The 15910-nt window shown below is 55.3% G+C and overlaps 1 protein-coding gene across 4 annotated transcripts in view; it reads left to right on the top strand.

Moving 5' to 3' along the window:
* The window catches only part of RNF220 (ring finger protein 220), a 230101-nt gene extending 214474 nt beyond the window's left edge, over positions 1–15627 (top strand). For 3 of the 4 annotated variants that reach the window (XM_030865923.2, XM_060306299.1, XM_030865913.3), the window contains 8 exons: positions 245–377; positions 8584–8680; positions 8883–8969; positions 9108–9163; positions 9280–9358; positions 13528–13636; positions 13784–13858; positions 14609–15627. In XM_030865923.2, the coding sequence (XP_030721783.2) occupies positions 245–377; positions 8584–8680; positions 8883–8969; positions 9108–9163; positions 9280–9358; positions 13528–13636; positions 13784–13858; positions 14609–14680 (708 nt within the window). In that variant the 3' untranslated portion in view covers positions 14681–15627. Of the gene's footprint in view, positions 1–244; positions 378–8583; positions 8707–8784; positions 8970–9107; positions 9164–9279; positions 9359–13527; positions 13637–13783; positions 13859–14608 lie in introns of those variants that run through there. The other variant, XM_060306304.2, reaches the window with a different exon arrangement.
* Positions 15628–15910: the final 283 nt, after the last annotated feature.

Here is a 15910-nt window from a genome sequence, read left to right as displayed (position 1 = left end):
CTCTGTTCTTTGCTCTCTTCCTTTGCTTTCGCTCTCCCACTCCTCCCCTGGGGCTCCAGTGGAAAACTATTGGGGAAAAGCCCAGGTCTTTGACCTCTAGATTGGTTTACTTCAAAGGAGCCCTAGAGCTGGGGGCCTGTGGGGCACACTGCAGCTCGGGGCTAGGGCTGTGCCTTCCTTGCAGGCCCTGGGGAGCAGGTAGGGACGGCCTGGGACCCGCATGATCCTGCTCTGCTCTTCACAGAGGGAAGGCTCCTGCATGGCTGAGGATGATGCCGTGGACATCGAGCATGAGAACAGCAACCGCTTCGAGGAGTATGAGTGGTGCGGGCAGAAGCGGATACGGGCCACCACTCTCCTGGAAGGTGGTTTCCGAGGTACAAGCAGCTGACACATAGGCAGTGGCACTCGGGCGGCCAGGCCTCTGCTGGGTATCCATCTGTTGGGAGCCAAGAGGCCAGGGCTGGTGGCTGGTCATTCCACCACGTGCGAGCTGCTGCTGGTGGGGCTCCTTTGTGACCGTGCTGCCTGCCTGTGATGTGCATATTAAAATGGATGTATTTGGGTGGGGAAATGGAACTGTGAGGCTGTAGGCTAGGAGTGACGAGGGGGTCTCTCAGCCTCGGGTGATGCATTGAAGGTGACAGCCAAGCCACGTTAGCACCTGCATAAAATATTAAAGGGACGGTTATGCATTTATCACTCCATCCCTCTTAAGGCTGATAAATGAGAATCCAGCAACCTGCTGTACACCTCCAGCACTGGGGGCCCCTAGGGCTTCCAGGCAAACACATTGGATTCCCCCCCGCCCCCCTCCCCCCACTCCTCCCCCCCCCCGCCCCTCCTCCTCAGCCCCATGTCAGGGAAATCAGTTACAGAGGAGAGAGTGAGTTATGGCAAAATTTGACCTCCCATGAGCTTCACGGGTGAATCTAATTTTAGCTCTGATCCCATCTCTTCTCCCTGGGCACCCTCTGCCCTGAAGCAAGAGGGGCCTGTGCCCAGCTGCTCCCTGCTTCCCTGGGACTCTCCCCCACTGCTGCAGGACCCTGCCCAGCCCCACTACCTACTTGGCTCCTTGGAGAGATATAGCTTGGCCCAGTGGAAGTCCCCCACCCCCACCAGGTCAAATAGCAGACTGGTAGGTGCCCAGGGTCGGTATCCTCTTGTCAAAGCCTTCTGCCTTGGGCAGGGCAAAGGGGGAGCTGTCAGCCTCCAGCTCTTCTCTCTTTCTGTGCACAGGCACAGCTGGCACTGCAGCTTGTGGTCATGAAGTGATCCAGTCTGCTTCCCATCTGCCTCCAGTTCTCTGGGCAACACCCTTGGGAGTATTGCTGTGTCTGGTCCCTGGGGAATCTCACAGCAGCTGGGAGGAGGGTCTCTGCCTCACTGGGGCAGTGCTTCTCGGGCTGGTGCTGAGGATCGGTCCCCACAGTGCCATCCAGGGCAGACTGGCTACATGAAGGGGCCACGAGCCCAGGTGTGGCGTTATGCTTCTGGGCTTCTCTCATATTGCCTGAGCGTTTGGGGACAAGCCAAAGTGTAAATCAGGAAGGTTAATCAGGCCAAACCGTTTCCCGAGCTTGAGCGCTGAGCTGGGAGGATGTCCGTTTGCCGTTTCACTCTGGTCCTATCCTGGAGTTTCCGAGTGTCTGAGGCCCAGGGAAGATGAGCAGCAAAGCCCAGGGTCCAGTGACTTGTACACACAGGTGTCTGTTCAGGGGCAGTTCCAGGATTCTGCTCTGGGTTCGCTCTGTTGTGGCTGCAGATTTTCATATCTTCCATTACTGCGGCAAGTTTTTAGTCAGGTTTCTTGGCACAGAACTGGGCCTGGTGGCTTCTGGGCACCAAACAGGGCTTAGGAGGATGGAGCTGCATGGGGCCTGCTGCTACAACCAAGTATTTCCCAGGCGCTGGGCCGCACTTGCAGAGCGGGTGTGAGGGGCTCTTCAGCCCTGTGGGGGGTGTCAGTTTTCCCTGAGTGTTTACACTGTGAGGTTGTTCTTTTCAAGAATTCCTGAGAGGAGTTCAAAGGGGGCTTTTCTTTGAGCGATTTGGAGAGCGAGAATGAGAGTGAGACGTGAAGAGGGAACGGGGGCCGGAGGTGCCTTTATCTGCAGAGAATTGCTCCGGCTTTGCTGATAGAAGCTGCTGCCGCCTCTTAAACAGCTTAGTGCAGTCAAAAGACAGGCAGACTTGAAAGGCTGTTTTACAGCGAGATCAGCAGGGGCCACGAGGCAGAGAGCAGGGCGCAGTGGAGCGGAGGAGGCTGAGGCTCCTCGGTGGGGGGTGCTATCAAAGGAGGCCCTGTCTGATCCTGACCACCTCTGCCCCCGAAACCCTGTCTGCAGGAGCTGGCCATCTGTCAGTCTACCCTCCTTGGCCAGGACCGATAGGCCCCAACTCTTGGGGGGTTTGGTTGGGTGTGGCCCCGCCAGGCGGGCTGGTGTCAGTGTAGCGCATTGATCGCCCGCCGGGCGGGCTGGGCCGCAAGCCGGGCAGCGCGTGCTTAATGTGATTGAAAGGCAGTTAAAATGGCGGTGACCTTTTCAGGAGGAATTAGATTGCCTGCCAAGACCGGTTAGAGGGAGTGATAACGCTGGCTGAAGAAGCTGCCCAGCCAACTTCAGAGAGAGGGAGCAGAGGCAGGATGAGCAGGCGAGTGGTGAGGCCCATTTAAGCCAAGCTGTGCATGCTGACAGAACAGAGATTGCTGTTCTTGTTGGATATGAAAGAATTGCAGATAAGTTCCTGTATCTGATCACCCCCTATCCCTCCTTCCGGACCAGGACCCCTTCATCATCCTCAGCAAAGCTTCCCACCAGGCCCACTGGGAGCTGGTCTGGTGGAGCAAATCGGTTTCCTTGAATGTATTCTGCCGTGGAACCAGTGAACAAGCAAGAGGTTTTGGTGGGACACTTGGCTGAGGGGAATGGGCCTTGGAGATGGGGCCTGTGGTTACTGAGGGTGAGGCCCAGATTGCTTAGGCCTGGGAGTACTTGGAATTGGTATTTTAGGACAAAGCGAAGGACCAGACAGAACAGGTAAGCACTGAGATAGGTCCAGCTGGAAGTGGATCTTTAAGAATCTGAAGGACGAGAGAAAGTTTTTAAGAGAGTAGTTTGGAAGAAACTTTCAGTGACTAGGAAACGCTCTGGCCTTCTCAGTTCTCGGAGACGCCCTGGGCTGCGTGCCTAAGCTGTCGATTGTCCTCTCTGAACCTTAGGTTTGCTAACCTGCTACTGCTGTTTCTCCCCACCCAGAGTTAATAATTGCATAAAGGGCAGCACGTGGACCCTAGTATTTCACCAACATTCCCCTAAAAGAGCTCAACAGTTAGGGAAGAAAGACGCTCTTCTGGTGCCCTGTGCCAGCCCTGGGCAGAGCAAGGGACCTCTAGGCTGGGCCACAGCGGAAACCTAATTATACAGCCCTTGGGGACAAACCCGCTCCTGCCTGTAGTCAACGGAGGTACGTGATGAATGAGCCCCAGCTCTCCTCATTGCCTGTCACCAGCTCCTGGGTCCCGGAGAAGAGACTAGTGGTGGGAGCTTTGGTCCCTCCTGTTTTGGTTGCCAGTGAAAGTTCACCCAGCTGGATTGGGGGAGCCTGGAGCTCATCATATCTGGAATGGACAGGCTGGAGAGAGAATATGGAATGGTTGGCTTCAGATAAGGTCGCAGTGATGTGGTGGGCACATGAGTGGCGAGATGGAGGGATTTCCCAGGAGGCAGCACAGGAAGTGGAAGGTGCTGCAACTCCATCTTTGAGCCCTGGAGGAAAATGCATCCCTGGAATCCAACACTGAGCCCCTTTGAATCAAACAGGTGTTGGACAGGGATGATACTAAGAGAACCCACTGTCCAGGGCCTCTGCCCTGCCCCAATCCTGGCCTAGGGACTGCATCTTTCTCGAGTTCTTGCCTTAGATTTAAGCTGGTTCCATGTGGCCTGGGATGAGATGCCATGGAGAGGACAGGCAGGGCAGCTGTGGCACAGGTCTTTTAACTGGCTGTTGCTTGATAAAACTTCAGCTCCAGATTATGGGTCAAGGGGTTGAGAGGTGTTCTTAGCCCAGGGGCATGGAGAAATTGGCCTGGCCGTAGCTGCTGCCTCCTTTGCTGTGTTGGTTTCCAAAAGATAGGAGGCCCAGATGCTAAAAATGTCCCCCAGCACAGCCCTGCTGCCAGGTGCAGTCAGTGACAGGTGTTGGAACAGCCGACTGCTGCAGGCAGTGTTGGAATGGAGAGCGTTAGGGCTGCCACCTTCTACCTCCTTACTACCTTTAGTTATGACTGTTGCCTGCTGGGAGAGGCGAGAAGAGGTGGCAAGGAGCAGGGCACCTTCTTGTCCCCTGTGGCGACTGACGGGATTTAATCGCCTTTTGGAACACAATTGTTAAGCTGGGACCGGGGGAGTACAGGCAGAAGGAGTAAGTATCAGTGGTTTTAAACGGCGTCTGTCTCTCTGCGTCTCTCCTGACGTGAGGCAGTGAAACACGTTATCGAGGAGGCCCGGAAAGTGGCTAAGTGCGTTTGACACACGCCAACTCCCTGCCTCCACACTGGATAATTGCATTGTCAACTGTTCAGCGAGGTGGCAGGTGACACTGCAGGCCGATTGATTGTCCCGCATCGCAGCTCCCCAGACTGTCAGCTCCCCAATCGATGGCGTTTACACAAGACACCGTAACTGCATCTGTAACTAATTCCAGTGTAAAACTCTCCGGAAGCTGCTGCTCTGCACCACCACCCCCAAACCACACCTTTGGAGAGCACACGCCTCCAGAGGCCCCAGGACTCCTTTCTCCCTGGGCTCTGGTTTTGTTGGGAGCAGCAGGTGAGGAAATCAATGGCTCCATTTTTGTGGTTTCATGTTCTACGACGTTACTGCCCCCAGTAAGCGGACATCTCCAGTTTCTCAATCGATTATCTGATCAGTTGATCAAATTAATGCTGATTTTTTTCTCTCTCTCTCTTTGACCTAAGAAAAAAGGAGTTTATGCGAGGGGGGTCGTTTTTATAAAATTTAGGCTTTGCTTATTATATATGCACTTAACCCTCTCCCTTTCTATTGCTAGTGTCCAGTTGGAGGGAAGAGGTTTTTTGCACCGCCCGTCCTCCCAGGACCAGGCCCCCACTGCTGAGCATCACTGACTCTCAGGCTTAGTCTGCCTGTGGGCAGCAGCCCAGCCCTTTGTGCCACAATACAGTGGGGCTGAGCCTCAGCAAGGCGGCCTCCCTGGTAACTAAAGGGTACTCTGGGTCATCTTGCAGGTCCCAGGGGCAGAGTCCCTTCCCTGGATAGTAGCATCAGGAGTGGCAGCTTGCCTGTTATCCCTGGAGCTACACAGAACAGGAGCCAGAGGCTTGGAAAGGAGTACTCTGCGCCATCTTGCCTCTGAGTACTGGCTTGGGATGTTCCAGCAGCTGAGAACATAAAATGACTGTGGAGCCTTCTTCTCGAAGCAGGGTGGGGGGCGCAAGCTGGCAGGGGCGCTGTCTGCATAAAATGGCTTTATGGCTGTTTCTTTTTATTATGATTCTGCCAGAAGTCAGCAAGTGACATTTCATTAAGAAAATAAAGTTTAATGTGCTGGGAAGGAGGTTGGAGCTGGCTGGGGCAGCACAAGAGTGAAATTGGTGGCGGCAGCCTGTTCTGAACACCTGTGGGGGTAGGGAGAGGTTCCCAACATCTGTCTTTGCTGGGGGGTGGGGTCAGGGTCAGAGGAAACTGCTCAGACCAGAGACAGGCCTTTTCCTTGGCAAACAAGATGTGTTGTGCTCTCCATCCTGCCGGGCTGGTCAAGGGAGCAGAAGGTCGCGGCTCACCCGAGAGCTGGGGTCTGAGAGGGAGGGTTGTGGCCTGAGAGGTTTCTCCAGGCCACCGGCTAATCAGGCCTTGGCCTTCCTTCCGGCACAGGGCTCCCAGGACCTAATAGAACAGCATTGTTGGCATTAAGCCATTACTGCTTGCGTGTGTTGTATGGCACCCGCTGTGGGCCTGGCCAGCTCTGTGCTGGATGACGCTGAGATCACAGACTTGGGCCTTCATTCTGGTAAGGGACAGTGACAATACATGGTAATAAATGTGACTTTGGAGTTGCACAGGAGCCTGGATGGACGCCGCAGAAGGGACCCCTGTGTAGAAATGTCTGGGGACATCTCGTCCACACTCAGCACCTTGAGGGTAGGAATCAGATCTGGAAACACTGTCTTCAGTGTCAAACCAGGCAGAGGGTGAGTTCGATAAAGGTTGAGAGAATGTTGAGGTGAGTTCATTCAGGAAGTATTTATAGAGCAACTACCATGTGTAGGCACTATGAATAGAAGGCATGATTGAGAAGAGTCAGACTCGCAGAGCGAGCAGGAATTTGTTCTGTAGACCAAGAGGGAGATGTTTCTAGGCAGAGATAACAGGAAGTACAAAGGCAGGGGGGGCATGAGAAAACATGCACACAATAGCTATGTTCCACTGGAGTACAAGATCTGGTCCAGGCCTGGTAGGCGATGAGACTGCAGAGATGAGGACTTCGGCCACTGGGCTGCTTTACGTGTTGAGAAGCTAGGACTTTTCCTAGCAGTTTGGCGGTGCCCAGTTTTCTCAGCTTTGCCATGGGAGCCATACTGGGCTGAGGAGTGGTGCCAGGATTCTCAGCTTTGCTGCTCGCCCACCCAAAAGGCAGGGCCGGGCAGGCCCTGGCTAAGCCAAGGATGTGAGGCTGACTGCTGAGCTGCGTGTACTTGGGGGAGGGAGGTTGGCAGAGCTCGGGAGGCGCAGGCTGTAAGTGAACCTGACGGCTACATTGTGATTGATGGCGGAGTTTGTCTCCCAAACTGTCAGAGGGTTTATAGAGGTGCCATTCACCCACAAGGCGGGAATTGCTTGTCAGGACACTTGGCCGTGAACAGTAGACAGAGCTGTAACTTGGTGTTTTCTCAGCTTAATGGCCCTGCTGCTGACCTGCCTGCTGCCTCGAGTTTGTTGGTGCCTCATTGTGGAGGGCAGATGAGGACTGGCAGGGAGGGGTGGAGCCTGGGTAGTGCCTGGCCTCTCTCTTTCCCTGGTGCTGCTTCCCTTTGGGTTGGGTGGAACCTTTGTGAGACCAGAGACCAGAGGTGTAGGAGGGAGAAGAAGGATCAGGAAGAAAGTGCTTTCGAAATGGGCTTGAAAGGTGGAGAACATTCCAGATGGAGGGGAGAGCATGAGCAGGACATGGTGACGTTTGAGGTGCAGTAAGTAGTCTATCCGTATATGTGGAGCTTATGGAGTGAAGTGAGAGAAAGAGGGAAGGTGGAGAAGTGGGGGCATCCGGAGCTTAGCGTGTCTAACTGAGGAGCTGGGACTTGGTCGTGTGTGCAGAGGGGAGCTGCAGACACTGCTGGAGCAGGGAAAAGAAGGGTCAGAGCTCTAAGGAACAGGGTGAAGGAACAGGCGAGAGGCATGACAACCCGGTACATGTCTGTTGCCCTGATGAGCGTGTTAAGACCCTGGAAGTGGGAAGAATGAACAAGAAATTTCTGAGATCATCGGGCAGAACCCTGAGCTGCTTCACACCTCTGATTCCACTCAACCCAGATCCCATTGCTTTCAGCCCCTTTTGTCCCCGGCAGGGCTGTTCCACTGGCTCATGAGATGTGGTCTGAGATGGGGACCACTGGGAGAAGACATGGGCAGGGAGGGAGAAGTAGCTTTGTGGTCACTGGCCCTGGGCCACCAGGAAGGGTGGTCCTGGGAGTCAGACCACATGGCAGGTGAGCGGGCCTGGAGTAGCTTAAGCAACTCAGCGCCTTACATCACCACCGCCGCCCCTGGCCGAGAGTGTGGCTGTGCCAGATGCTCCTCGGTGAGGTCAGCTACCTGCCCGGCCCTTGGCCCTGCCTCCGCCCACCTGCTTGCCTCCATGGACTGCTTTGAGAAGCAGGTGTGCATGCTTTTTCTCCCTCGGCCATCCCTTCTTAATCCCTCTATAACTGCACTTGTCCAGGAATCTGGGCTGAGTGAGGTTGGGATGAATAATTAATGTCAGGCACTTCAGACACCAAATATTTGAACAGCTGCCTGGTGTTTTTGCTGGCGAGGACCTGATGGCCAAAACCAGGACGTTGGCTGGGGGTCCCGCTGTATGGCTCTGACAGGCCTTTGCCAGCCTACTCTCCCTTCTGGTAGACTTGTCAGGCTGGACCATGGGACACGGGATGCCCAGGTCCTGGGTGGGGGTGGCCTTGTAGACCTGAATGTCTCTGTCTTCTTCCTGCTCTTCTTAGACCTGGAAGACAGGTGTTCAGCAGGCCTAGACTAGGTGTCTCCTGAGGACCTGACCTAGTGTATGAATGGGCTAGTTTATAAGCAGAGACCACTTGGAGCAGGAGGCAGTGCAGAGAAGGCTGAGGTATGCAGAGTGAAAAGGCCTGAAATGTCAGAGTCAAGAGCACCCAAGTTTCTTGGCTCTCTATATCCCAAGCCCACGTTTCTGTTTGGCCTTGCCTAGCCCAAAACCTGAGCCGTACCTAGGGAAACAGAAGGGGTACCCTTGGACTCGTCTTGCTGGCCCCAGGCCCTCCTCATATCCTGCTTCCCACAGGCTCTGGCTTCGTCATGTGCAGCGGCAAAGAGAATCCGGACAGTGATGCTGACTTGGATGTGGATGGGGATGACACTCTGGAGTATGGGAAACCACAGTATCCTTGGGGCACTGCGGGACAAGGTGGGGCTGGTGGGACAGTCCAAAGGGAATAAGAAAAGTAGCGAGCACCTCCGGTCACTCATCCACACCCCCCCCCAGGGTCAGTGTCTCAGCTTGGGCCGGGGGAGCCCTCCTGAGGATTCAACCCTCATGGCCCACCGCAAACTAGGATCCATTGTCCTTGACCACCGTGCCAGATACACGGAGGCCGACGTCATCCCCTGCACAGGCGAGGAGCCCGGTGAAGCCAAGGAGAGAGAGGCACTCCGGGGCGCAGTCCTAAAGCAAGTGTGGGCACAGGCTTGGGTGGGGGGGGTTAGAGGGATGGGAAGCCCTGAGGTGGGTGTCAACCCAGTACCCGCCCTCAGGGTTATCCTGCCTGCTTCAGGGCCCACTTCGTTCTTCTCCTTCCTTTCCTCTAGTGGTGGCCCTCCCAGCACACGCATCACACCTGAGTTCTCTAAATGGGCCAGTGACGGTAAGTCCTGACGCAGGTTAGGAGTGATGGGGGGTGGTAGTGACTGCCTTAAGCCCAACCCCTCACCTGTGCTGCCCAGTCTGGCCAGAGTGTGAGTTGCCTCTCTGTCCCAGCAGAGATGCCATCTACCAGCAACGGTGAGAGCAGCAAGCAGGAGGCCATGCAGAAGACCTGCAAGAACAGTGACATCGAGAAGTGAGTGTTTGGCCAGGAGGGAGGCCTGGGGAACCACAGCTCAGTTGGAGGGCGAGGGGCCCTTTGCTACCAGGAAGGCCTGGTGCCCTGGGCACACAGCCGACGGTGGGGCCCAGCTGGTGCTGAGCATGCCTCTGTGAATTGATCGCTGGGCCCAGGCCCTGGGAGCCTTGGTGGAGGGAGGAGCAGTCAGCCTGCCTGCCTGCCCGCCCGCTGCAGAGGCCTCCGCCCAGGGAGTGTGATGTATGGCTGCCCAGCCCAGCCAGCACACTTGATTCATCTCCAGTTTCTGTTTCTTAATCGGGAGCTAAATTGGTTTCATTTTTCTTGTCCCGGTGGCGCTTGCAGTGGGTTTTAGGCAGGAGTATTGGGTCTCATCACTTCTGGTAGGAATTTTTGGCCGGTGTTCTCAGGCAGGGGAAAAGGGGATCCGTTAGCACTTCTCCCAGGGTTGGGCAACCCCTGGCCTGGATCCTCAGGAGCCACCAGGATTTGAAATCAGCAGGGCACCTTACTGCCTTTCCAGAAGCCCAGGCAAGGCCAGTTCTGGCCCCAGGAGGTGGCATTGTCCAGTTCTGGCTGCCTGGAGCTGCTGCCATTGGCCATTGCCTAACTCCTCACACCCGCCCCTCCCTCCTCTCGAGGCTAGGTTGCCCAGGGTTAAAAGGCAACCTCTTCATTCCAGGGCCAGTGTTCCATCTTGCCTTCTGCCAAGAGAGTGGATTGCAGGCCGGTGCAGGGCCGGGTCGGTGGCCCAGGGTCACCTCCCATTTGTTTCCCTCCATTTTGTGTTGTCATAAATTCATTCCAGCCCGTTGTGGTTGATCAGTTTATCTCGGCCAGGGCCGTGAGTGCTGCTGGCATGATGTATGGGCCGCAGCGTGGGGCCCAGCTGCCCATGAATCACCGCAGCTGCTCCATGTCAGCGCCGGAGCGGGCCGCACGGGTTCGGCGCAACCAGCTTGAGGTGGGGGGGAGGAATGACGTATGGATGTTTATTTAATAATTCTCTCCTACTCCAGCTGAGCGGGGCGGGCGGGGCCGTAAGGGGCACCTACACTCATCTGGAGGGGCTGCTCATAAATCAGAAAGACAAGATCATTAATCAGGGATGGCGCCCAGGGGGAGGTGGGGGCCAGAACCAGTGGCCATCCATGAAGGTCCTACCCGCTGAGGGCTGGGGGAGCTGGGGACTGTCCCACCTGTGTGAGCACAGGCACCAGTGGGCAGGGCTGTCTGGGATGAGCTGGGGACTGGCTTAGTCATGTGCAGAGATCTCCATTGGGTCTGGATTTGCCAAGATTAGGGCCCTTCAGTCCCCATGATGTCTCTCTTCCCCGTACACATTATGGGTTCCCATCCTAGAGCTTTTTCACAACCTAGGGGAGGAGAAAGGCAGGAAGACATGGCTTCTTCCAAGAAATTCTCCACCCCATACCCTAGAGGGGCTCAGGAATAGCTCACAACCTACCTGGGTCAGGGGCCTGGAGGACTGGGTAGTTCACCAGAGCAAAGAATAGAGGCCAGTTATGTGCCGAGCAAATCCAAGATAGGGTGGGCTCTGGAATTGGATGTGGCCTTGGAGCCTTTGGAGATGGAAGTGGGAAATGGCTTCATTCTCTCCTGGCCCCATCCTTTTTGCCTTCCCAGCTCTAACTCATTCTCTGGTTTGGGGTTTGACAGTCAGTTTTCTACTCAGGTAGGCTGCCCCCAGCTCCAGGCCTTGGTTTCCCAATCTTTGAAATAACCTCATAGGATCAGCCTGGTCCTTGGAGAGGAAGGGAACACAGCTACCCATCCTTGTCTCCTTGTCAGGAACTTACCAACAGTCCAGGTGGGGATGGCACATAGAGCATTGGGCAAAGTGCCTGGGGGAGGAGCCAGCCGTGCAAGTGCTTGTGAGGAAGGAGGGGATGGTAAAAGCTTTCCAGAGCTGGAAAGTTGAATGGATGCTCCCAGGAAATCCGCCAATGCCAGGAGGAGTTGTAGTCAGAGCCTTTCTCAGCTTCCCTGGAGAGAGGCAAGGCAGAAAGCATCATGGACCCATGGAGTGATGGATCTAGAGCATCCCTGACATAGGGACACAGCCATCAGGAAGTCACATTCTGGGTTGCTGCTAGTGCCCTAAAAGAGAAAGGTCAGAGATCAAAGTTCATGGCTGCCCATGAAATGTTTCCCATCATCCTACCCATGCCCCCCCATTACCACTTACACCCAGCAGGGACAGACTACCTGTAAGCTTTCAGGCTTTCTGGGCCAACTCTCTCCCCTAAGCTGGCAAGACAGGCCACCCTAGGAGATGGTCCTTGCCCACACACCACCCTTGTAATTCTACCTCAGCTGATTGAATACACCCTTTAAACCTCAGCTCTTACCCTTTACAGCCCTCTTCCAACATTCTCAACAACTTCCTGTAAATTGCCAGTAAGATAAACTTTCCTCTCTGATTGCGGCATCTGGGGTCTTCTTGGACACAGTCTCCTTTCCCAGTGTAGCACCTTCTGCTTACTCAGAAGTGAGCCTTCCAGCCAGATGGGGCTCTAGGGCCTCTAGGCCTTGTTCCCACTGTTCCCTCAGCCTGGAGGCCTGTCTCCTCCTGGGTGTAGCCAGTGTAGGGTAGCGGTTACTTACACAGTTACTGGTTGATCACAGAATCAGTCTGCCAGGGTTTGAATCCCATCTTCCCCACTCTGTGAACCTTGGACAGGCTACTTTTTCTGTGCTTAGTTTCTTCATATATAAAATAGGAGTATTAGGATCTCATCATGGGGGTTTTGTGAGGTGTAAATAAGATAATTACTTTTAATCCCTCCGTACAATCCCTGGCATTTAGTAAGTGCTTAATAAATTTTGGCTCTTTTATTTGTATTATTGTCCTTATTATTCCCTAAAGCCTGTCTCCAGTGCCATCTTTTCTACTCCTCCAGGAAGCATTCTTCATCCTCTGAGCCTCTCCAGGTTCTGTTGACTTGTTTTAGGAGAGGTGGGAGGGATCACTCTTTAGAATAGTCCTAGCTATTCCCTGTTCAGTATTGCAGCTCAGAGAGTCTTCAGGAAGTTGTAGGGACCTTGTGCAGGGCTTGGACTACGGGTGAGGACCAACAGGACATCTGACATGTCTAGGAAGAAGCAACCAGGAGCCTTTGAGGTAGGCTAGGACTGTAGCCCAGGGGCCTCATCAGTCCCCGCATTTTTCACTCTCCCTGGGGGTTAGACCAGCTGTTTCTTCAGCAGATGTTTATTCATAGTCACGTGCCTAGTATGGGGCTAATGTTGAGAGTGTAGTGGTGTAGTGAGCAGCTTGCCCTCAGGGAAGTGAGTCTAGCAGTGACGGACATTTGTGGTTATACTGCTGTGGTGAAGTCCAGTACAGGGGCTGGAAGAGCACAGAAGGGGCAGCCACCATTGGGGTACTGGCTGGGGGCTTGGAAAAGGCTTCTGGGAGGAGGTGGGAACTGGGCCTGAATGATGAGATGGGACTAGTGAGTTAGGAGGTTGGGGTGATCCAGAAGCAGCAGAAAGTGCTGAGAGGCCAGTAGAGTGAAAAATGGTGGGGTGTGTGGGGAAACTCAGGAGTTTGGCATGGATGGAGCATAAAGTACGTGGCAGGGCCCTTGAGGGATGCGGCTGGCGGGGACCGGCCCGAGGAGGCCCTTGTGAGCTTGTGGAGAGTTTGGTGGAGCTTTATTCTGAGGTAGACACTAAAACGTTAGAAGTAGAAGTGGTCAGGTTTGCAGAATTGTAGGTGCCAGGAGAACAGAATGGAATGAGGGGACTGGGATCTGAGAGGCCATTCAGGTTGATGGCACAATCCACAGAGGAAATCATGAGCACCTGGACTAGGGGTGGTAGCTATGGAAAGAAGTGGAGATGCCAGAGATACTAGGAGCTAGATGACAGATTTTGGATGTGAGGAGTGACTGGGAAGACGTGGTTTGAGAATGGTTCCCAGGTGTCTGGTTTAGAAATTCACCAGGACGGAGGTAGAGGAACAAGGAGAGGGTGAGGAGTGCAGTTCTGGAATGTGGAGTGTGCGGATCGAGGATATGGGTGGGGCGTCTAGCAGACAGCTATATATGCGATTCTGGAATTCAGGGGAGCTGTAGGCTGGAGGTTCAGGTTAGGGATGCCAGCCTGCTGCCTGCCCAGGTATGCCATCCTCTTTGCAGAATCACCGAAGATTCAGCTGTGACCACGTTTGAGGCCCTGAAGGCTCGGGTCAGGGAACTGGAGCGGCAGCTATCCCGTGGGGACCGTTACAAATGCCTCATCTGCATGGTGAGAGGAAGGGAACCTCGGGCGCCCTTGCTGAGGCTTCAGTGCTCCCTGGGGGTTGGAGAGGGTCTCTGCCCTGTGATCTGGGCCCTTCAGAGGGTGGGACAGCCTCAGAGTGACCCCTTCCTTCTCTGCCCATTTTCTCCCTAGGACTCATACTCGATGCCCCTAACGTCCATCCAGTGTTGGCATGTGCACTGTGAAGAGTGCTGGCTGCGGACCCTGGTGAAGTGGCATGGGGGTCGGGAGTGGGTGGCCATTTGGGGTACTGCCCAGATGTCCATGCTTGTGCTTGAGCCTGCTTCGGGGGAGGAGGAGCGAGGAGCAGGGGAGCAGAAGCATAGACCACAGCCCGAAGCCAGGATGTTCACCCCCAAGCTCACTACCCTCTCTCCTCCCCGACCCCAGGTTTATTAACTTCTCCCCACCGGTGGGTTCTCTTGCCTGCTCCCTTCCCCCATCCCCCCACCCCAGCAGGCCCACGTATGACGCATAGCAGTGAGATCCCGGGTCAGGAGGAGGCTGGGTGTGGGTAAGCAGGACCAGGGCCTCAGCCCCTCCCCCTCCTATTACTAAGCTCCTTCTGCTCCTGCCCCTGTTCTTCGCTCGGGAGCAGCCATTAAAATGTCGCCCGGAGACAGCAATAAAAGGCCCGGACGTGGGCTCTGTGTCCTGATCAAAGGCCGCGTGTAATCTCGTTAGGGCCGCAGCAGCCACAGCTGGACCCAGCCTTGTTCTCATTACTGGGGCTCCCGCTGCGGGCCTGGCCAGCCGGTTTGATCCTGGCGTCTCCCCAACACAGGAACGTGCCTGCCTGCTCACAGAAGCCGCGCATGCCTCCCCAGCGCAGGCGGGCAGGACCAATCCGAGGCCCCAGCACAGTGGTTCGGGGAGATGCAGCTGCAGGCCCAGGGGCTCACACGAGCAAATGTGCGGCACAGGGTATAACCAGAGCCCTCCCTGTTCTCCCTGCAGGGTGCCAAGAAGCTCTGCCCTCAGTGCAACACCATCACAGCGCCCGGAGACCTGCGGAGAATCTACTTGTGAGCTAGCCACCCCAGGCAGGCCTTGCCTCGAGCGCCCCATCTGCCCCGCCTGTGACGTGACCCCCCTTGTACATACTTACACACAGGTTCCCCGTGTACATACATGCACACACGAACGCGCACACACATGCACACACACAGGACTCGAGCCAGAGTGGAGGCTGAGGCCCAGGCCCTGCCTGCTGGCTCCCACCAAGACTGGGGACCATACCTGTTCCAGGTTCCGTTCCCAGGGTGGGGCAGGGAGGTGGGGGTAGGGGGAGTAGCCAGGCAAGGCTCCTGAGATCCAGCACCCCCCCCACACCGACTGACAGATGGACAGACAGACATGGAAACACCAGACTGAAGCACATGTAATATAGACCGTGTATGTTTACAATGTTGTGTATAAATGGGACAGCTCCTCACCCTCTATCCCGTCCCCTGCCCTTTGGTTGTATGATTTTCTTCTTTTGTTCAGAACACCTGGAAGCAGTGCCTCTTTCAGGGCTGGCTGGGGGCTCGGCCCATCCACCTCTTGGGGTGCCTGCCTCTCCCTCCCCACCCCCTCTCCCGTGGCTCTCTTCCCTCTCCCGTGTGCTCGGTGTTCGGTGGTGTATATTTCTTCTCCCAGACGTGGGGCACGTGCCCCAAGGGACATGATCCTCTCCTTAGTCTTAGCTCCTGGGGCTCCTCATAAGGAGTTGGGGGAGGGGGGAGGCACAGGAAATGGGAACCGAGCTGAAGCAGGGGCTGAGACTGGGGCTGGATGAGGGTGCTCCTGGCTACCCAGCCTTCTGCAGAGAACCTTTCCTGGGATTAGACTGCTGTTCCCAGGGAAAAGTGTTTGTCTCCCCTGCCCTTCTTGTGGGCCCCATGGTGTGATGCTGTGTTTGTATATTCTATACAAAGGTACTTGTCCTTTCCCTTTGTAAACTACATTTGACATGGATTAAACCAGTATAAACAGCTGCTGCCTCTGTGCATGTGTATAGGAAGGGGTGGATGATGGGGTGGTATGAACAGAGGCAGTTAAGGGGTTAATTCCTGGCCGCAGTGCGGGAAAGGACTTGGCTACGGGTTTGTAAAGCAGTGTGGGGTTGGTCTGCTCAGGGGCCCTGGAGCACTGTCGGTGGGGGTGAGGCCGGGACCTGGACTCCTGACTATTGATGGGTAGGGGCTCCAGGTTAATTCCTTATCGATGCAGAATCGTCAGCTCGTTAATCACAGAAGAGGTCAGAGCTTGGGGCTA

Source organism: Globicephala melas, chromosome 1 (assembly GCF_963455315.2).
Source record: "Globicephala melas chromosome 1, mGloMel1.2, whole genome shotgun sequence".
NCBI classification, from domain to species: Eukaryota; Metazoa; Chordata; class Mammalia; order Artiodactyla; family Delphinidae; genus Globicephala; species Globicephala melas.
Note: the sequence above shows the minus strand (reverse complement) of the source record. Positions and strands in the feature narration are given on the sequence as shown.